This window comes from Pempheris klunzingeri, chromosome 6, assembly GCF_042242105.1.
Source record: "Pempheris klunzingeri isolate RE-2024b chromosome 6, fPemKlu1.hap1, whole genome shotgun sequence".
NCBI lineage: Eukaryota > Metazoa > Chordata > Actinopteri > Acropomatiformes > Pempheridae > Pempheris > Pempheris klunzingeri.
This window is the reverse complement of record NC_092017.1, coordinates 2,598,876-2,621,591: the sequence shown is the minus strand read 5'-3', so window position 1 is coordinate 2,621,591 and position 22,716 is coordinate 2,598,876. Positions and strand designations below refer to the sequence as shown.

At 42.3% G+C, this 22,716-nt stretch overlaps 1 protein-coding gene across 4 annotated transcripts in view; it reads right to left on the bottom strand.

Moving 5' to 3' along the window:
- nfic (nuclear factor I/C) overlaps positions 1-13,652 on the bottom strand; it is a 36,777-nt gene extending 23,125 nt beyond the window's left edge. For 2 of the 4 annotated variants that reach the window (XM_070831964.1, XM_070831966.1), the window contains exon 1: positions 10,878-11,004. In XM_070831964.1, the coding sequence (XP_070688065.1) occupies positions 10,878-10,973 (96 nt within the window). In that variant the 5' untranslated portion in view covers positions 10,974-11,004. Of the gene's footprint in view, positions 1-10,801; positions 11,005-13,501 lie in introns of those variants that run through there. The other 2 variants (XM_070831965.1, XM_070831967.1) reach the window with 2 other exon arrangements.
- Positions 13,653-22,716: the final 9,064 nt, after the last annotated feature.

The window sequence follows — 22,716 nt, the reverse complement described above, 5'->3', positions numbered from 1 at the left end:
ACAAAAGTGCAAATGAATCAGATCCATTTGATTTGCTTTATCTAATAAATAAAGAAGATAATGTCTGCTCCATCAGCAAGGTGTGGATACATAAGTAAAACTAGGCAACATAAAGACAGCATAAATTACGCAATTGTATTTCCTCAATGAGAGAGGAATATTGCATAAAGCTATTGCCATTGGACAAAGAACCTAACATGCAATGGACTATCTGTATATCAGGTATAATAACCCATATTAATAATTGAAACAATGTTATTTACTGCACACAAGGAATGATTAGATTACTCCCCCTGACCCAAATAATCATACCAATGATCCACTCTGGTCACAAGCAGGAAGACTTGTGATAAATGTTTAGTTTATAAGTTTAGTGATTAACTACAGCAGAGTTTTCTGTGGTAGGTGAAAGGTAGACTCCAACAGTAACAAAAAGCGTAACAACGTTATAGAGCTAGTTACTGGCTGTACACCTGATGGATACTGCAGAAAAATGCTAGCCATTAACAACATCAAAAATGGTATTTGAAATAATTCCAATCTTAAGATCTATCTCTTGTAGAGACATTACGTGGTGATAAGAATAAACGAGTCATCACTGCAGCCTTTTGTCCCCTAAAATGTTGCTTTTCAAAGACGCATTTTGTTGTTGAAAAAAGCTTTTTCAAGACAAGAGCTGTATACAGAACCACCAACTACAAACTAATGCACATTGTTCCCATACTGCATACTGCTTTTCATAGTAGAATGCAGTATGAAACTGTTATATTGATTTCTTGCAAGGTATAGTTGGTTTTGTAAAGCATCTTGTTCAGGCACCTCTTATTCAGGTTTTCAGGTGAAACTTGGACATCACTGGACTTTCCAACAGGACAGTGATACCTCAAAGTCCATCAAGGCTTCAGGAGAAGTCCTAGAAGATACTAGAGTGGCCGTCACAGTCGCCTGACTTCAATCCCATAGAAAGTCACTTGTGGGGTTTGAAGAAGGTGGTTGCAGCACGCAAACCCAAGAATATTAGAGAGCTGGAGGTTGTTGGCCATGAGAAATGAGCAGAGGTTCCTCAGGAACGCTGTCAGAACCTGGAGTCTGAATATGCATCATGTTTGCAGCAGATCATAACAGCAAAAGGTGCTCTGCTAAGTCCTAAAGATGCTTGTCAAGAAGGGGTTGAAGAATTTTGAGACTGCATTAGTCATTAAAAGTGGCATATTGTGTTGAACTTGGAGAAACCACATGTAATATTAGTTGGTTTGAGTTGTTCATTGAACACAGCTGAAAGTCTGTACATTTTGCCAATACAATTTGCAATGGGGGTTGAATAATTTTGAGTGCAACTGCATATGAAAACTATAGCTGACTGCATATTAGAAATCTAACTAGAAATATATGACCAATATCAAATACACCAAAATTAGATATTAAAATAACTACTGATGCACAAAAACAAATATCCCAAACTAATATCATCACATATCAATATATATGAAAACATATGGTAAATGGTCTGCATTTGTACTGCACCTTTCTAGTTATATCAACTACTCAATGAGCTTTTCCATCACATCCTCATTCACACATCATTCACTCAGGAGGAATCTAAGTGGAGGAGACTGTTCTTTCACACACTGAAGCTGCTTGAGGAGCAGGTTGGGGTTCAGTGTTTTGCCCAAGGACACTTGGACATGCTGACTCATAGGAGCTGGGGATCGAACCAGCAACCTTCCGACTGATGGACGACCCACTGTACCACTGAGCCACAGCCACATATATGAAATATATGCTGTGATGCACCGCAAACTTCCATTTAATTGATAATTGATTGATTGATAATCAAGCCAGTTATGCAAAATCTACAAGTCTCTAAAAGTTGGAACAAACTTTTGAATTCCAGATTGTAGATCTAATATGAGTGAATTTCTCTCCTCAGATTTCTTCAGACACAGATTCTGGTTGACTGCCGATGTAATGTAAGTGACAGTTTACATGGCTTTCATACGACAATAAGGGCTTTGCATTGTGGAAAACTATAGGCATGGTAGACTGGTCCGATGCATACTGGAGATTTTTGCCGTATCACTATGTAATGGAGACCAGCGGTTCCATTACCTTGTGTGCTTCATGGCATTTCAGTGATATTTGATAGACAGTCACACACATAGTGGTTTAGAGTCTTTATTTAGTTAGCAAAACATTTGGGGACTGTCTTTGCTGGTGAAGCTCCAGAAGAGGTTAAAGGCAACCAGAGAGATGGACCATCCTACCTGTGCCGAGGAAGGAAACCTTGATCAATAATAGTCACAGCTCGGGATAAAGCATTTGTGTTTTTCTACTGTTTTACTGATAAATAGCAAGCTAGCTCAAACTGCCAGTCAAACAATGAGTACTCACCTCTTTCTGGTTGTCTCTTAAGCAGGGGGCGGAGGCAAACCATTACGATGAGGGACAGGGGGGAGCAGAAGCAAAAAAGGCTAGTATGTGTGATCATTTAAGTGTATGTGTTATTAGTTTATGTATTGTTTATTCTTTAAAGTCTATTTTTATGTTCTGTATGTATTTAACGTGGCATGGTGGTAGTCCCACCTAATTACCTGCAGCCAGGAGGGTATAGAAGACAGCTAGATGCTTGCAGTAGGGGTTGCTGTTGGTGTGTCTCATGCTGCCTTATGGTCTGGAGGGAAAACAATAAAGGCCACGCTGATGTGTTGTATTTTACCTCTGTCTCATGCCTCCCCAGTGGAATTTAAAGCTTTAAATTTAAACACATTACAACATCCAATGACTTATTTATCCTTATATAATGACTATACCTGCTCAGACATGAGTACTACTTCCTCTGTACCATGGAGCTCCACTGTTGGCACGTCAAGTCACACCATTGTGCTGAGTGACGTGCTCCTTCATTACCATGAGCACACACAAAGGAGTTTTATTATTGCTGGAAATACTTATTAGCACTCCAAATTTGCATCGATGGGCCACTGCAGATTGTCCCCAAATGCACTATTTCCCACTGTGAAATGAAATGATATGTTTGTGAGGAATTTTTAAAGACTTATATTATCAGCAGGAACCAGTGGGCTTAGGGTTGAGTACCACAGACGGTGGTAGACACATTGGTGGTTTTGGTCTTTGGCCAAGAAGAAAAATATAGAAAAACACCAGTAACATCGGTTGAGGATCTTGGTAAGTTAACTTTCTGTTCCCTCTGCCTCTCTCTGTGGTCACTCATTTTAAATGCCAAGATAGAAAAAATATTGATATTGACAAATGGCTTTGCAGGTGTACAAGTAATTTTCTACAGTCTCAGCACAGCAGTGCAAAAATGAGTTTGCCTTTTGGTTAACAGCATCATCTTATCAACAGCATTAGATTGAAGTGCAACAATGTATAGCATTCAGCCACCATAAAGTGTGACTGAGCTGGTCAGGGTGATCAAGCTAGAAAGACTTTGACCCTTTGTATCTGCAACATGTCAGAAATTGCCGTGGTGCATGGTAATAAAAACCTTGTGACAGAGTACTGCAGCAAATTAAGACGTGAATGGAGTGCTATTCACAGGAGCACTACAAAAGTATAACACAAGCCCAAGCACATTCACAACTCATCATTAGCCAATGTAAGCTGAAACTGGAGTGGTGTGTGACGTCATCATGATGACATCACATGTGGTAGCTAAGGGAAGCATCAGCGAGACAGCAATGACCCCACACAAGAGAGCGAAGAAACACTGGAAACAGACAACGACCCACATACAACTTCACAACTAAAACACTGACCCAAACAGATTACATCCACACATAAAGATGAGCGTATGCCTGGTTCTGGTTCATGTAGAAACACCCTAAACATCCAGTTATCAATCGATACTTAATTCAATCAGCTGTGGCTATTTATTTTGCTTGTACCATTAGTTTACCACATGTACCAGTGATCATTCAATGATCTATAATTAGCTTATACAGCTCATGTTGGCCTCAGTTTGAGTTTGAGATTCTGTAAAAACAGAACCACCTAAGAATGACTGAACTCTCTCTTTAAGAGTCACTGCGTGGGCGTAGCTGCCATGGACTCCATATAAAGATGAATGGCACATCTCCTCTCCCCCACTGCACAAAAATTCATGGATGTATTTAAAGCACTAGATACAGCGGTGGAGGTAGGACCCTCGTTTAAGCCAGCTATTATTCCTGTTTGGCTGTTCATTAACCTGAAGGACAATAAAATGATTTAATTGTGCAACTCATTTAGACATTAGAAGTGTTATCGGACTCAATGGATCAAATTCTGTTAGCGAAACTAATCATTTTCTGGGGTTTATGATGGATATCTCTATCAGCGTGTTAAGTCTATTGCAAAAATCCTTTTGGACCCCACGTCACAGACTCCATAGTTTTAATTCCACAGTTTGCCCATTAAGCTAATATGCTTCCAAGTGCAGCACCAGCTTCCTGAGGGTTGGACAGAGATAAAGCAAAAACATCCCAGAAATGGGTGCTGCCATATTGTACTGGCAAGTCCGTGCACCATTTAGGCCTCTGTATTGTAAGACTTGGATACCAGGCTGAAGACGGTGCATGTTCAGACTTATTGGAATTGTGGCGCATATGCCAAAAAAGTTTCTAGCTGTCAATCATGGCATCATATTTCCTTTTTTACAGCATCACATAAATAACTTTGTGAAAGATGAACTTGACATGTTTGATTATTTCAGTTTGGCCCACGTCACTAACATGAAAGTTTGTAACCTTCAGCCAGCCAACAGGGAGCGATTGAGATGTTATGGCTTCAGATGTCATCCATTTTCATATACAGTCTATGGGAGCTATGCTGTAGCTAGCAGCTCTACTACGACAGGCTCTAAAAAAGAGGTAGAAAAGGTCAAAAAGAGGTACTCTAAGGGTGTTTTCTCAGCACTGCTTAGGTGGCTTGCTTTAGTGTGCACAGAGAGTTGGGAGATTTGCAACACGTGTAATGCGCCGTGGTCCAATATCCACATGCATGAGAGAAAAAGCAGTCTATCAAAGCTGGCAGAGATCTGCTACAATTCTAGCCAGTGTGCCCATGTCTGCCATACATGTGAACAGAGGATCTCCCTTGATGTTTTTTGCTCTGCTTTGCTACCTTTCCACACAAAGTGTACTAAGAACAGCTTGCACCCCTGAAGGCTGAATTATTTGTGTATTTAATAGCAATTGACTTGAAACCTGCATTCATTATTTATTAACTGCCATTACTTGCATAGGCCTACAGCAAAACACTTTTTTCTTGTTTGTCTTTTCCTATTAAGACATTTCAACATTTTTAAAGTTTTTTTAAAAAAAAAACAAAAAACAAAATCCCCCAAATTTAAATTCTATCATTCCACTAGCCGTATTTTTGTTTGGCTGGTGGTGTTGCTATTTGCTGTGACATTTGTTTGTGTAGTATGAGACAATCCAAAGTGTGAATTTGCGAACATCAAATAATGGACTTACTGGAAAACCAGACCATACATGTCTACTTTTCGTGGAACGTCAACACTGTGTGAACAGTTTATCATGGTTAGTCACAACACTTGTAGTTATGGTTATGAAAATGGTTTGCTTTGTGCACTTACTCGAAACAGCTGGTGGAAATTGTTACTTATTTTACACTAGAGTAAAAGGGATTCCACCCGACCTCCAGAAGTAAGACTTTGTGGTATGATATTAGGGAAGGAAATAATCCGTCCCTTTGCTAGTTGCTTGACGCAGCTCCACTAGTAAGGCCATCAGTGGAGGACAAGGTGCTGGAGACTGAATGAGATGTGGGATGAGCAGCACGGACATGTACTGTATGTGTCACATACTATACAGTACAGCTGAAGAACACTGTGCTCTGTTGTCACTACAGTTACTGCTACAGAGGTTTCAGCTGCATATGTTACCGAGACACTGGTTTATAGCTTAAAAAGTCAAGACATTTACAGAGGAGCACACAACATTTCCTCTTACTCCTATTTGAGTAATAGTCTGCATACAGTGCACTGCATACAGCACACTGCACGCTTCTCTGACTTAAATGGTGCATCACAACAGAGCATATCAACTTGTTACTACTCATCCACAGCTCTAGTGTTCCTTAACATAGCGCACATTTTCTGGTGTGATTGAGTAGGTCAAGAATCAGTGGCAACATGCTGTAGCAAATACCCAACTTCTTTCCTCACCTGCCATTCAGCATCAACATGAGGAGGCTTTACACAAGGCGTCTGACTCTGTCTTTACCATATTTGCATACAAAATTTAACTGCTGTCATATAAATCACTTTTTATCCTCACTGAATATAAATGTAAAGAGCACAAAACAGCCTGGTATATTTATATGACAACCCACAATAGTTTATTTTATATTTAATATTTCAGGATGTATAGTTCAATTGAGCGTTAACTTGATACAGTTCCGAGGTCAATGCACTTACATACATACATACATACATATACGTTTAGTGAACAATAGACCACATTAATAATTACTAAGTAGACTATACATGTTTAAAAAGTCAAAGGAGGAGAAAAAGAAAACTGTGCTTAACATCTACTGAGAAATAGATTCGGACTACTAAAGTTATATGTTAGAGTCTTAGCACTACAGGTTTGGAACAAAAAAATAGGGTGCTGGGTTAACTTTCTATTACAAGTAACTGAAGTAAAAGACTGAGTTTCTACAAACCATACAAAAGGGAACCAAGTTGTAGAAAACACTAACCCTCACCCTCTGACCACTGAATGCCTGAGTTTTCTAATATTTCTAATACAACTTTCAATACACACACGTTATTTCAGTCAATTATTTCCACAGAGCCAGGATCATCACAGAGGATGGAATGGCCTGCCGTGAGTCCAGACCTCAACCCAACTGAACACTTGTGGGATCAGCTTGGGCTTGCTGTACACATGAGGAGGAGGAGGTGCCAAGCTGTTGTGGCTGCGTATGGATCTTCCACACGCTACTGAGGTCCCTGACAGTGTGAAATGAATAAAGTAAAAATGGCCACTATGTGTTGTTTTGTCCTTATTACTGTGGGAGAGTGCAATCATCCAATCCACCAAGCAGCTCACATCAATAGTGAATACCAACAGGAGAATATTTTGGCACATTTATTTGGGGCTACCCACACGTTTAGCTGTGTTGCTCATTCCACAGAAGCACAATCCTTACAAGTTCTAACTCGTTGTAGAGGTGACTAATCAGGCTTTCCAACGATATATAATACAACACCAATAAGTATTATTAAAGGGGAGAAATAATTGACCGAAATAACGTTTCCAAACTTTTGAGGAGTTTAGTTAGTCCCACTAAGTCCAGACAGAGCAGAAACCAAAGCAGGTCCACTGACCTGCACGGAGACCCACAGCTGGTTGCATCTCTGCACTGAACTGGGATCAGAGTAACTGCCAGACTCTTTTCTCTTCCACTCCAACCTATCACACTGTCCATACCCCAATGATCAGGCTGTAGTTTATGGTCAAAGCCCTGTGACTTGTCACAAAGCTCCACTGTAAATTCTGAGCACCTCAATACTCTGTGGAATGCATTTACAATGTTAGAAATCTTTGGCAATTTCCATTAATTTATATTGATATAAAACATATTTGATAACACTTAAACCATGTTACAATTATGGCATTTTGAAAGTCTGTACCTTAACAAATTCATCTATTGTATTGATGATTGTACTGAAACTCTGATTTTCACTGACTCTAGCTAATATCCTTTCTGCTGGAGTACTGCATGTTTCCTGGAGTTTCACTGAGCTGTGAATGATCCAATTGAAGACCAGAATGTGCTGTGTTCAGACTCACCTCTAACTGAAACATTAGGGCGTCGGTGAATCCTTTGCTTCAAAAGCCTGTTAAAAATGCTGTGTCATAAATAATGTATACATTGTCAATGTGTTAATCCCCATCAACTTGGTAAAGTTACACATTCCACAAAACAGTTTTGACATACTAAATGTACTACATTTTAATAAACACCCATGAGTCATCCTAAGAGGCACATTTGTTTTGGTCTGAGATGCTGAGATATCATAGAGAACCTTTAATCTTGTTTATTGCTTCAGTGTACAGATGTCTTAGTAACATGGTAACCTTAGTGTGGGTCTGGCTTAGTCACCCTTTAGTGCACATGTAAGGTCTGTGCTCGTACATCCTGTCAGTAAATCTGGAAAACACACAGACCAAACGGCCAACATGCTGCACTGTAAAACTAACTTTACGACAGCACAGGTCAAACTGTGTCGGATTTGTAGCTTTTTGTGAACAATTTAATGAACATTTTAAACAGTTTACACAGAAGGATACACTTTAATATGGTGTAGTGCAGGTCTACGATCAAATGACATCAGACAGAGACACTTGCTATATTCCCCGGTGATGTTCTGTCAGGACTACAGCCGTCTCTGAAACGTTTGCCTTCAGTCTGCTTTTCAGCTGGTGAAACACCTGCTCAGGTGTACTGAGGTCAGGTGAATGACTTTGCTGTGTCATGTTAATCGTTTAAAAAAAAAAGTCCCACAATGTACATTATGGCAACGTAATGTGTACAACGTAATCACACAGGCATGCTTCAGGTACAATACCTGGAAGTTTGTTAACCCATTACTGACTCAGTCTAACTAACAAGTCCCTAAGTGCTAGCTGTTAACAGCTAACTAGCTACTGTGTTGGGCTGGACAAGCACACTAGGAAAACTCACAGTGCACAACAAACACAAAAAGATCAACTCACTTGAAAGAGTCAAGAGGCAACATGGTTCCAACAAGAAATGGACACTGGACTCAAAGATCACTTGGATGAAAATTGCTCGCCAAGCGCACATTGTTCTGCACATGTACATTAGTATGTGTCCACGCTTTCCCACTAGGCCCATAGACTTTACATTGGGATGACATCACAAGCTTTCAAAATCCAACCTGTTACAAGATCCTGCAGTCCAGCTTCCAGTTTTTTTCTTAAATTCACATTTGATTTCTGGTCTCTGTATTATCATCCTCTGTGTCTGCATCTCCTCTCCTGTCCTGTCTCTTACAAGCTGCCCTTTAAAGTTGAATTCTATGGTCTCTACGATTTTATATACTGAAATTATGGTCATAACAAGATCCAGAAGGCTTGGGATGTTTTCACTGCCATGTTTAAAACATCAGATTAGTTTACATTTTTTATCTATATATCATTATTGTTTCTACTGTTATTTAAATAACTGAGAAGAACTTTACTAAATGCTAAAATGCCAGTTAGCTGACCGAGCAGGCAGTGTGATACTTGCACTGTTAAAATCCACCAACCAATCCAACAAACAGTCTGACCTGACAAGACCAGACTCTCTGTAGCACTCACAGGGGGCTCACTAGACTCTAGAGTGCCAAGTTCATATTTGTCCCAGTCTACAGCTAAACTAAATGAAAAGTTTTTAGATTAACTTCATCAGTGGACGCTGTTTTGATCAGTAAAATAACATGAAGTACTGGTCGACACAGCAGCAGATATAAGCCAGTTGCACAACCTACACAGACAAACATCTGTTTGAGAAGAGCTGCTCACATGTACTCATGTCATTTCTTCTGTCGGCATCCCAGCAGACGCACTTTACTGGGAGATCTGCATCAGCACTTGGTTTGCTTACTTTTATCAACCAATTGTATTGCACTTGTCCTAACACTTGATATCCACTGATCCTATCATTCATGAAATCACTTTCATTCAAAAAAAAAAAAACTCAGGTAGAACACAGGTTCAGACCTAGAGGACCTCAATGGTAGCTACAGCATGTCTGCCACAATAATGTGAGTGGTCACTGGGACAAACTGGCACCAACGCTAAGTGGCTGTCCAGCTCTCTTGAAGAGGAGCTCCACACTAAATAATTTGGAACTGTGCACATAATCACATAGATCTTTGTTGGCATAAGATGTTAATACTGAAGATTTGGTCATTATGCTCCCTGACCTCCTGCGTAAGAAGTATCATCTATTTATGATACAAAAGACAACCGGGCTTCACTTTGGCTTGTATAGCTAATACAGAGCCCCCTTTAGTTGATACTGAATTTGTGGTAAAATTCCTTTACAAGTCTGCACACAGTCATACAAGCCAAAATCAATTAACATGCATAAAATCTGGGAATTCGGAGGCCCCCAGGGAATCCTGGGTTCAGTTGCTGCCTTTGACGGGTTGGTGCAGCCTTGATAGAGGCATAAGCATTTCTGATTGTGGGAGTGATCAAAGGTGTAGCTGTAGCCACAATAGTCATATAAAGCTAAAATAAAATATCAACTATACCTGAGCTAAACACTAGTAGCACTGGAACACTGATAAATGAGTACAGGCGGCAGCAGTAATTAACCATAATAGTGATCAAGTCAACAGCAGCACTGATAGGCTGTCACACAGCATTCCCAGAGAGAGGAAGGAGGTGAGTGGGAAAACTCTGCTGCTATCACAAGCTTTGAGACAGAAAGCAGAGCACTGGCACACAAACACATGTAGACACAAACCAAAGCTGACTTCCAAACACTCCTCTCAGCATGCCCCTGCTAATAAGCACGTTAATTCTAGTCCCCGTCCAGCAGGCCTGGTGCAGCCAGGGGGACGAGCTCTCCACCCCTTCACCCTGTCTACCTGCTCCTGGTACTCTTCTGATCCACATCACCGCCTGCCCTGTTCTGCACAATGCTAACTACTGTAGCTACTGTAGCATGACTTTAACCCATGCACACTGAATTAGCTAATCAACACAGTGTCCGTTCGGGAGGCGCAGGGAAGCACAGTGCGGTTTACCTGAGACAGGGAGAGAGGAGAAAACATCATTTTGATGAGGAGGAGCTGAATCAGGCCAGGCTTTGCGCTAACACACACATCCCTTGGCTGAGATGTTCACTGTCCACAGCGGCGTCATTTGTTCCAGCAACACTTGAACGCGCTCTCTGCAGCAGCGGTTGCTCTGGCTCATTTCCTGGGACCGGGCTTTCTAAGGATCCCGCTGTGAGAGCCGTGAGAGCTGTGAGAGCTGCGGTAGCCTCGGATGACTCTGCCGCGGTAACTCCAGAAATGATGACACGCCAGAAAAGTTAAGGCGCCGGAAAAAAGGCCCGCGGGGTGAAACACACAGAGAGAAAGTTCGGAATAATCATTCTCAGGAGATATGGCCGTAGGTGGAACGGAGCACGGGGGCTGTGTCATTTAGAGAGGGGAAGGAGAGAAGGGGGCGAAGAATAAAAGAAAGAGAAGTGAAATGACGTTATAAGTTCAGCCCATCCCAAACGACTGGGGCTTAAAGCCGCAGCAGCTGCTGTACTCCGCCTCCCGGGTCTAAGTGGGTTAGAAGACGGCAGCTCCACATCCACTCTGCGGCCTTCACACGCTCACACACGGGGGCCACGGGGCTGCTGCGGCCCGGTCTGTGGGACAGTGAGGCCGAACAGACCAGGACTTCTGAAAATATCATGTGTGCATACTAAAGATGCTCATCAGCTCCACCTTCACAGAGTTAGGTCGCCACTCCCACGGTTATCCATGCCAGGCTGTGATGTGCTCCCAAAAAACACTGTGGGCCACTTAAATACAAAGTTAAAGTATTTCACTGGCATTTCCATTTCATGCTAATTTACACTTAACTATAATTCAGAAAGCAATGTTGCACTAATCATCCACTGCATTACTTTGATAGTTGTTAGGCTACTTTAAAAAGATTTTTAAAAATGAAGATATATATGTGTGTGTGTGTGTGTGTGTGTGTGTGTGTGTGTGTGTGTGTGTGTGGCCGTGCTGCTACCACTGCTAAAAGCTGCTAATGTTTGAACATAAAACACAATAATGAACAAATGTAACTACTCCACACACTGTTTCATCTATATGGCACTGCTGTCTCTGAAAGCCTGCTGTTGTGCTACAGACCTCATTAGTTACCTCATGACCTCGCTGGATTATAATCCAAGTCATAGGATTAGAACTTTTTATGGCAGGCTCTGTGAGTATTTACACACTGGTGTGATATTTTAAAAAACACATATCTTTATACACACGTGTACTTTAAATATGATAAATAGAACATATTCACTGGAGTTGTGGCCACATGCTTCTAAAGTGTTGTGTGATCCTTCATCTGGAGCAGCATCCAAACAGACACGGTCACATCAGGGCATGGAGAGCAGGCGCCTTTTATTTCAGCCTTTCAGCACAGGGTGGGTTCAGGGGGTTTAATAGAAGTCACATCTGATGGATCTGGAGCTGATGGGGGGGGCTGACTGACTTGTGAACTCTTGACAAGTGGTTCACTTCTCTTCGTGAGCAGTGAGTGTGGAATATTGGTCCAGAGGGGCAGAGAGCTGCCCCCCTCCCGCTGCAGCTCTGTTGGTCCGAGCGGATCTCTGCTCCAGCTGCACGCCGGGACAGGAGGCCCTCTCTCGGCCTGTCATACTAACTCGGGCCGCTGGCTCTAACTGCGGCCATTTTCTGCTGACTAACATACACACACGCGCACAGACGCACGCACGCGCGCGCACACACACACACACACACACACACCGAGCGGAGGAGGCTGGAGGTAAACTTGTATTTGGCCTACCGCCGTCCCGCGCAGCGACAGGAAGGGCCTGTGCTGCACGCGCCTCCTCAAAATCCTCAAAAAATCCACAACTTCCATCCGCGACTCACACACACACACTTAGGCATGATGTCCGTGTGCTAAAGCGCCGCCAGGGGTCGGGAACCGCATTTGCCGGTGGGATGAAGCTTTGTACCGCCAATACGCCCCGCTCTCCAGAACGGATGCGACGTTAATCCAAACTTCATTCAAAACTGTGGGAGTTTAAAGTTGACCTGCTTAATGCGAGACATACTAATTATCTCACGCGAGCCGTGAAATAGTCTCCTATTTGGTGGTCTTTCGGCAAATTCGGCGCACATATGATGCTCAAATAGAAATTAATGTCAACAAAATATCAACTTTTCTAATGGTTTGACACGGCTGCTTTCCGCCCCGCACAGTGTGTTTGCTGGAAGACTCCAACGGGAAGAGCAGGCGACCAGGCTCGGAAAAGTTAAGATTGCATTTAAGTGTGAGGTGTTATGCGTGTCGTGTGTGCGCCGAATTTAAGAGTGGATCCTGAGAATTCCATAGTGTCCACACATTGTGTTGTGCCTGCTGTTTCTATTCGCCGGCGTGCATCAGATATTTTATTTGCCATATTTTTGAATGAAATTTAGCGACAGATTCTCTTCGCTGGCAAACGTGACGTATCGGACTACAGTATAATGTTCCGCTCCAAACTAAATGACGGAGAGAAACAGTGAGAGGAGCTTTGCTGATATTATTCGGGAAATGGATTCAACTGCTGCCGCTTTCTGCTCCACTTACTGCTGCGTAGCTAATGTTACTCATTCAACTCCTCGCATTGCGTCTTTTTGGAAAACACGGAACAGCACAGCAGTAGGAAGGGACACTACCACATTATTGTACCGGAACACGGTATGTCCTACCATTTCGAAGCTGAGCCGCCACCGGGGGAGGTTTAAGCTGAGCTCAACGCCTGCCCATCTTGCGCTGTCGGTCGTTATCATTCCATATTCATTTCCATCATCGTGCGCGTGCCAGGTGGAGTAAATCCGCGGTGCTCGAAACCAGAAACGTCCCGCGTCAAGCTCCGGGCTCAACGGCAGTAACCCCCCCCGACTCACACACACACACACACACACACACACACACACACACACACACCCTCCACCCGGTAGGCTGCGGCAGAATAGAACAGTGCTACATTTACCTTCACCTCTACATCTTCTCTGCTCTCCCCGTTAGCTCGGCCAGCCGGCTCTCTGCTGCATTCTGTTCCACTGCCCTTTTATCCTTTTGTTTTCTATTTCTTCCACCTGTCACTCCATTATTCACTGTTCCCTCTCTCCTTCATCAGATTCCTCCCCTCTTCCTTCTCTAGTAATGTCTTCTTTGCTGTCTGAAACATTCACAGAGCCTATCCTGTCCCCATCACCCGAAAAATAAGCCCAGGAGCAAACCTTGACCTCTTGATTCTAGTCTTACTCAAGGCCCACTTACTGGGCTTTCTGGGGCTTTCTACAACATTTGACCCTTTTCATCAGTTAATGGAGTCGTAGGCTCATTTGTCAGTGCTAGAAATAAGATGGAGCTGCTGGGACTCCCCCACCAGGCTGGACTGCTGTCTGGCATCAGCACCTCCCACAAACCACCACCTTAAGATCTCTGTTGGGACACCCCAAAGACAGGACCCCCTCCCATGAGTGGTACATGACATCATTATGACATCACAGGTCACAGCTATGGGGAGCTGTATCAATGAAGCAACAAGGACTTCAGACGGAGTGAACACTAGAGACAACATCACAGCAGGCTAAAGCTGCTCACAGCATCAGCTAAGTAGAGGTCAAAGGTCACTGAGGTGGGGGCTCAAAGAGGACATACACAACTGACACCAGGGACTGACTCTCTGCTGGCCTCGGGGCAGGAGGTACCGCAGCCAGAGAACCAGGACAACCAGGTTCAAGAACAGCTTCAGGCCCCATGCCATAAGACTTCTGAACTCAGGCCCCACGACAGTCCAATGAATGTATATGTGCACGTATGACTGTTAGAGTACGTGTGTCTGCAGGTGCATGTATACATATGTCTGCAGTTATGTGGGTAGGTGTATGCATGCATATAGGAAGGTATGTGAGTATGCAAGCGTGTGTGTATGTATGGAGGTGGGTGGTGTACTGTATGCATGAGTATGATGGATGGATGTGCACAAAATGTAGAAATGTATAGATTTGAGTGCAATCATTTATCTGCAGGTGTAAATAGAAGTGCAATATGTGTGCAGTGTTTTTTATATTTTTATATTTCTTAATAAAGGAAAATGCCGTTGGAGAACAGATGCAACGAAATCTCGTTCATATGTGCACTGTGTGTATGTCGTGAATGACAATAAAGTTTTTTTTCTAACTTGAACTTTTACTATACTATAGATTTACAAATGAGTATCTACAAGACTGGACATTAGCCACATGATAGTGGAAAAGAGAGGCGCCACTCAGTCCCTAGTCATGATTTATATGCACTGTGATTTTTCTTGGTCTGTACTGTACACACAACATCTGTTGTATGTCCGTTCTTGGTCTTGAATGCTGTACAGATTGTACGCAGCCTAAGGCAAACTGTGATTTGTCGGCTATATAAACTGGCGAGAATTGACTCTTTCCACTTCAAGGCATCGCTGTAGCTGTCAGTGGCATGAATCTGTGTACACATTAGATGTGAAGAACATTGGCCCCATTCTTGACTTGTCATATACACATTTCACAGCCGCCGAGGTGCCCTTTCTCACACTTTATCACCAGATGCGACATGGAAGCCTTTCAGTTCACATGTTTGCTTGTTTTGACATAATCTGAAGCCACGGCCCAATATGCTTCGAATCAGGGCTGGATGTTTTTCTGTCGCTGGTCTACCACCATACCACGTCACCATCACTCTATCTGTTCAACAATTGTGAGAAAAAGAGAAAAAGAATCTAGCTACCCTTTCTAGTTTCTTCAACATTGCAGTCACCAAAAACGCCTTTTGAGAGAAACACATTTAGAGTCACAGGGCTTGGACTTGGTCAGCCTGACTCATAATTCAACAACAATCCAAAAACCAAAGGCCGAGGAAGACAATAAAGCCTCCCCGGTTATTTTCAAGTAGCTGGCAAACGTCATGGCTAACCGCATGCAGTGACACCAGTGCTTTACTTTATTTTAGACAGGACTGACTGATTTAAACCACATATAGCACATATTTACTTTTCTGCTGCTGTTGTGTGCAACTAAGCACCCAGTTCGTTTAGAGAACCCACACAATTCACTTATCACCATGTATGTCATTTATTAATTAGAGCAGCAGTTAAAAGAAATTTTGAATATTTGGCAAATTCCTCAGTGGCAATGGAAATGTATTCAAAAGTAATAATAATAATAATAATAATATTCGTTCCCTCTGCTCGCCTTGTCACCGTGGGGGGCCGAGCATTCAGCCGCTCGGCTCCCCAGTTATGGAACTCACTCCCCCCTGACCTCCGTAACACCGACTCCTTACTGCTCTTCAAATCCAGACTCAAAACCCATCTTTTCACACTTTCCTACTCCCTCTGATTCATTTTGCACTGCTACTGTATTTTATTGCTTGTTTTTATACCTGTTTTACACCTGTTTTATCTATTATATTGTATGTTTTGTGTGTATTCTGTGCGGTGACCTTGTGAGCTTTGAAAGGTGCCCTAAAAATAAAATGTATTATTATTATTATAATTATCATTATTATGTATTCAAAAGTAGCCTATTAATGGACTTCATGGCTGCCGTGATAATACCTTAGCTGATGTCAGTAATAGAACAGTGTTGGTGATAATATGGGTGATTCATATTTTACACTTTTTCCTAGTTTTATACTTAAATATTATTTATAGTATTTTTGCATATTTTATTGTCGATTTCAATTCTACGTTTTGACTTTCAGTACTTGTTTCATCTTTTTTTGGATTTTTCAATTTCTATATATTTCTATGTTTACTGTGTTTATTGCTACACTTATATACCAAAGCAAGTTCCTTGTAGGTGAAAATCTATTATAAACCTGATTCTGTCACTCAAATCATACTTAATGTCAGATCACAAACCAAACTAGTATCACAAACACTTGTGTTACTAAATACATTGTCCTCTGTTTTCTTATTGGTAACAACCATCAACATTGATACAGTGCAGGCCAAAAAAGAATCAACGTAAAGCCTCCAGGAAGTAATCATAAAGTGGCACTCCTGAAGTCCCGGACTGACAAGGTAAATGGTAAATGGTCTGTATGTGTATAGCGCCTTTCTAGTTATTTCAACTACTCAAAGCGCTTTCCATGACATCCTCATTCACCCATTCACACATCAATCATACAGGAGAAATGTAATTTGGAGGAGACTATTCTTTCATACTCATTCACACACTGAAGCTGCTTCAGGAGCCAGTTGGGGTTCAGTGTCTTGCTCAAGGACACTTCGACATGTTGACCCATAGGAGCTGGGGATCGAACCCCCGACCTTCTGATTGAGGGACGACCCACTCTACCACTGAGCCACAGCCGCCCCGTGCTCGCCTTCTCCAGCCCACTCTGCCTTTATTTGATACCAAACTGTCAGTGGCAGCCATATAAGTGGATATAAGCATTACAACCTGAAGCAGTGTTCCAAACTCAGTAAGTACTGTGTTACAAGGTCGGTCTTAGATAGATAGATAGATAGATACTTTAATAATCCTTTACAGGAAATTATAGTGACAGGGCAGCTTTCCAAGCAGACATCTTGCTTTAAGAAGTGCAGCTGGTGACTGACTGATGCAGGGTTCCTCCTCTGGCTTTACTACAGGTGTATGCTCTCTTTGCTCAGACCGCTCCGTACTATAAACTACCATAAACCTGTGTACTCGACTCGGCTGCTGCTGATACCAGCTCTCATCCATACTCACTGCCCTCGACATGACCTGTCCATACTGCAGCGTGTGTGTCAGAACATGCCAAAGTGACTGACGGAGGCTTCAGGGATGACCAGATTTACTCATGTACCAGAGTTTGGCAGTACACTTGGAGTTTGCTAGCCTGTGGATATTAACTCCAGCTGCTGCAGTTTGATTGATATTCAGCATTTAACGCCCATAATGAAACATATTCCCTTACTTCTATGCGCTACACGTTAGTGTGACCTGCACTCTTGTGGCCTGAATACTGTGAAACAGTCAATACTCCAAACCTCAAAATACTTGAAATACTCAATACATTTCAAAGTCCAGACAACATACTACTACTCCCAGTAAGTTTCCAACAACAGTTCCCACACTAAAATGTACTTGAAATAACAGCTCTAAGATCCCATGTAGTAGGAGAAGCTCACAAATAGGGCACACCACATCTCTTGTAAAACACAATAGCATGACTAAGACTGCAGGTACCACAGGACGGCAGCTCCAAGTTATTCCTTCAGGCTTGGCCAGGCCCGGCCACCAGACGCTTGCCGGTGAGCTCTCTTCCCACATCTGGCTCCAGGAAGGAGCTCCGGTTTCCCTAACCAGGGTGAGGGAACACTGAACTTCTGGCTCCACTTCATACAAAGGTTTTTTGAATCGCTTTTAGTCTAGCCCCTCCCCTAACCACTTTGCCCAGGGAGATCCAACACAGCTCCCAGGTTTACAGCCCCCCACCCCCCCACCATGATATGGTGGTGATTCTTTGGACGTGTGGTCTCGATTCTCTGTCAGTATGTTCATCATTACACATCTGAATGAGTCTAAACAACAGTTTCTCACAATTTCAAAAGACTGTTTTAAGGTTAAGACTTGGTTTTGAGGTTAAGGTTAGAATTAGGTGTAGATTAGGTCTAAGGTTAGCTTTAGTGTCGTGGATTTAGTTATTATGTGAAGGTCAGGGTAAGGGGCTGGGGAATGCATTATGTCACAGAGGATCCTCCTCACAAGTAGCTGTAGAGGAACAAGGATGTGTGTGTGTGTGTGTGTAAGAGAGAGCAGTTGCTGACTCAGCCTCCTTCAGTCTGCATAGTGACTCCCCCTGGAGGCCTGCATGTTCACTCATACCCAGACACACTCACTGCCTAAAGCTCTTCCTACAAACACAAATTAAAAGGCGGTTGCAGTGCTGAGAATAAGAATAATAGTAACACAAAGCGAAGAGAAGAAAACTAATTTTTGATATATTCCCAGTGCAGTTTAGAATTCCATGGAGTCAGCAGCCTGAGTTTGAGCCCTACAAGGCACTTCAAATGCCAGCTGTAATGTAAGGCTTTACTAGGGACTGTTTTTCAGGCATTCTGCTCAAACAGACACAGCAGGCTGGAGTCACGGTTTGTATGTTAGCTGTGTACGTTTCTGCAATGTGCGCCTCTCTCCTCATTACATATGCATTTAAAGGAGGATCACACAAATAATGGAGATGATATAGTCTGTATTCTGCTGGATTTAGTAAGTCAACTTTGTTGGAAGAATTCTCCACCTTTTGAAAAGGTGGTGTAAACATAGTACCGATCACACGGATGGTTGTTGAATTGAATATAGGCTTGTACAGAACAAAAAACTGATCATGACAAACAAAAATGACACAATTAAACCTAATATGTAATTACTGTGACACAATCTTGACCATAAATGGACTGTAAAATCACTACACACTGCAACTAAACCTTTCTTTGTTTTTTAAGATGTGTGTATTTGGCTGCATTGACTAGATGAAGTAGAAGTCACAAGCTGTCTGAGGGGCCGGGGGGGAATGAAAAGGCCACCTGCAGCATCCCGGAGGTGACTGCCTGACAAGTTGTTGTCTGACTAAATCACTCAATAAATATTTATAAATCTGAAAACACAGATTGTAGCTGCAAACCTAATGAAAACCAGTGCACAACAGTTTTCTTTGTAAATGTAGTCCTCTCTACTTTCACGGTAGTGAGCAGTACGTAGAGATTTTGGACACTTAAAAATCATTATTTTGTCATCACTGACAAGCATAGAGTTGACCACACTGCATTGTGGGATTGCTAACACAAAGCAAGGGAATACTTTTTTCTTTCCAATGTGGGAATTTTCAAGGACCCTAATTAAAACATAGAGTTCACATTCAGTTCAGTTGAAATAGCACCATAAAATAACTGGGGAGTGGTTTCAGATGTAGCCCATGTGATACAATAGAAAGGTCCAGCTACGGCTACACACTGATCTGGTGTCTGGTTTGGACCATTTCCTTATTAAGTTCAGCAGGTGCAGTGAGAAACGTTTGACAGTAGACTAACATCAGTGTTACACTCAGACTCAAACGTACCCCCACACTTTAAGGGTGTGTTTCTTTCTTTCTTGCTGGTAGAGGGCAGCCTTTCACTATTGATGGGAGCTCTGCATTGGGTGCACCCTCTGTCTAACACACTGCCAGAAGGAGGGGGGGGGGATGAGGAGTGGGACAGAGCTGTGTCTCTCTAAGCACACAGAGGACAGATGTTGGTGTAGGAATTATCTGCTTTAAAACTGATCAGCTGGGTTTACAGAGCTCAGCCTCTGTCTGCTGGATCCACGCATCCCACAGTAGTAGTGTTTAATGAGACTTTTCTGTGAAAACTACATCTGTGATAAACTTGCACTTGGATGTCTTTTTCACTGGCCTGGCATCTAAAAGCATCCAAAGAAAGAACATTTTTGGGACTTTGTGTAACTTTACGCAAAGTTCCTTTAGTTCAATACCAAGCTGAAAATCACTTGGCCACTTCTGGTTGAAAGGTTTATAGGCCGCCTGCTAATATGATGAATAATTATTATGATTAAAGATGATTATTACTGTAGGCTAAAACACCCAATAGCACATTAAACTTTTATCTGAATAGCATTTTCATGCAGGGCTTTTACTTATAATGGAGTATTCTTACAGTGTCTAGAGCTACTTTGTCTTAATGATCTGAACACTGCCTCCATCAACAGCTGGCTCTGCAAACACTACCTCAACACTACCTCAGTGCCTTGGCAGCTGACTTAAAGCACCAACTAAAATACACGGTTGATGTTGGCAATGCTCTTTACACACACATCCACACAAATGTTCTGGCAAAAGAGCCTCTCTGCAGAAATGGGAGCTGTTGAGAGGATTGATGAGGGACAGTGAGAAGTCAGTGAAGAAATTCAATCTTCGGGTCCTCTGTGACATCTGGTGATTGAAGAAATGTGTGAGACACTCCCGACACTCCAGAGTCAGACACATTATTCCTACTTCAGGGTCAACTGAAAAACATGCATCTCCTCGTGTTCTAACAGGGAAACCTGATCACATCATTTGAGTTTGTAACTATACTGGTCGCTCAGTTTCAGAGCAGATGTTCAGATTTTACAGGCAGACTTGAAAGCTAAGAGTGGCCTAGCACATCAGTACTACTCTGACAAGTTTATCTCCCATGAACCTCTCTCTGGTCATCAGCCGCTGGCCTTCTTTACATGCATACAAGTAAATCTGATGAACTGGCTCTTAGCCACTTTACTCCAAGCAAACAGCTTGCTGATCTGATGCCTTCCACAAGAGTAAGACTTTTTAAAAGCAAACTCAAAACTACGTTTTTCAGCTGGACCTGCATCTGCACTAGTATTACAAGTATCTCTACAGTTCCATTTGTGTGGCTTTGGAGTATACTTACAACCTTCTTCTTCTCTTATTTGTACTTACAGTCAACGAATCTGAAGAACCATTACTAATTTTGCATGCATTTAGCCTTTCATCCGCACTTCATATACTTCAGTCCTACTTTCAGATTATAGATTTGATTTGATTTGATTTCACCCTGAAAATGAACTTGCAGATACTGATCTATTTGAGACACATAAGTATCTCAGATAAACGGATAATTCTTCAGATGAAATTATGAAAAGAGAGAATGTGAAAATGCTGGGATTGGCCCATGAAACGAGAAGGTTGGACTTGTTGAGCCAATAGACTGGGGTCTATGGTCACCATGCCGTGGACCCTGCCTTCTCATTGACTGACACCTTATTGTCAATGTACCCGACCAGGCATAGTCCGGTAGGTGGTGGGATCACAAAGCTGTGGTAACTTGTGAAGTTTGTGGAAGTGAGATTTACAGTAAGAATGTGCTTCTTAAAAGCAGACAATATGAAACGGCTGGATGGGGTGTTGGTTTTACGGACAATTAATTCTTCACGTCTGTCCCTGGTTTGGGTAACTGAAGCTTCTAAAAAAACAAGAATAATCTCACTTGCTGGAGTGACATAGTTCTAGTTCCCAGAGAGTCCTCAAGGTTGAATGTAATCAGCCAGAATTATTCTATCTGCATGGACTGACACAATGGTCTCATTTGTTTCCACTTAATACAAGTTACATTAAGTTAATCGGACACGAATGTTTTCATTTCTGAGTTACAATATGTAGCAGTTTTATAGAAACTCTGTTTTGTCTGTGTGTTTATCTGTTTCCATTGCTTTCGGGTGAGTGCTACTTTTTCTCTTTATGCTGCTAATGAAAGGCTTCTCACTCAGTCTCAGTTCCTCATCCTCTCCAGATGTACTTGTTGCCCTCTCTGTGTGACCCCTCCTCTTTCCCCTTCATTATAAAGATCATTACTGCCTGCTGCCCACCCGCACATCACATGCCACCCACTGAGTTGTCTGAATTGTATGCGACTGGCGTTGTATAAAGAAACTAAAGCTGCTGCTGTTTCTTTTCTTATGCTGTTATGGCTAACCTCAATTCACTTCTAGTATTTGTTCTACAAACAAATACTAAAAGTGAATAAAAATGATCAGTTATCATGCTTTTGTTCTAAGGTTTCTGTTATTTTTGCAGTAAATGGACAACGCCTTTATAATCCTCTGACCACTCAAAATAGCTTTTACACAACATTCACACACATACGATGCAAGGTGCCAACCTGCTCACTGGGAGGGGCTAATCATTCACACGCTCACAGTATCTTTCCCAAGGACAGGAATGACTTAAATATATCTTCCTGTGTTCACAGGAACAATGCTGTAGTTCCACAGCATAGCCATCTCTGCACAGTTCAATACTGCATTAAGCCCAGTCTGTTACAGGAGTGTGTACAGTATGCCAGTGAAAAGTCTTATTTCGCTTGGCAAGCAGTTCAGAACAGTTCTGAGTCTGGGCT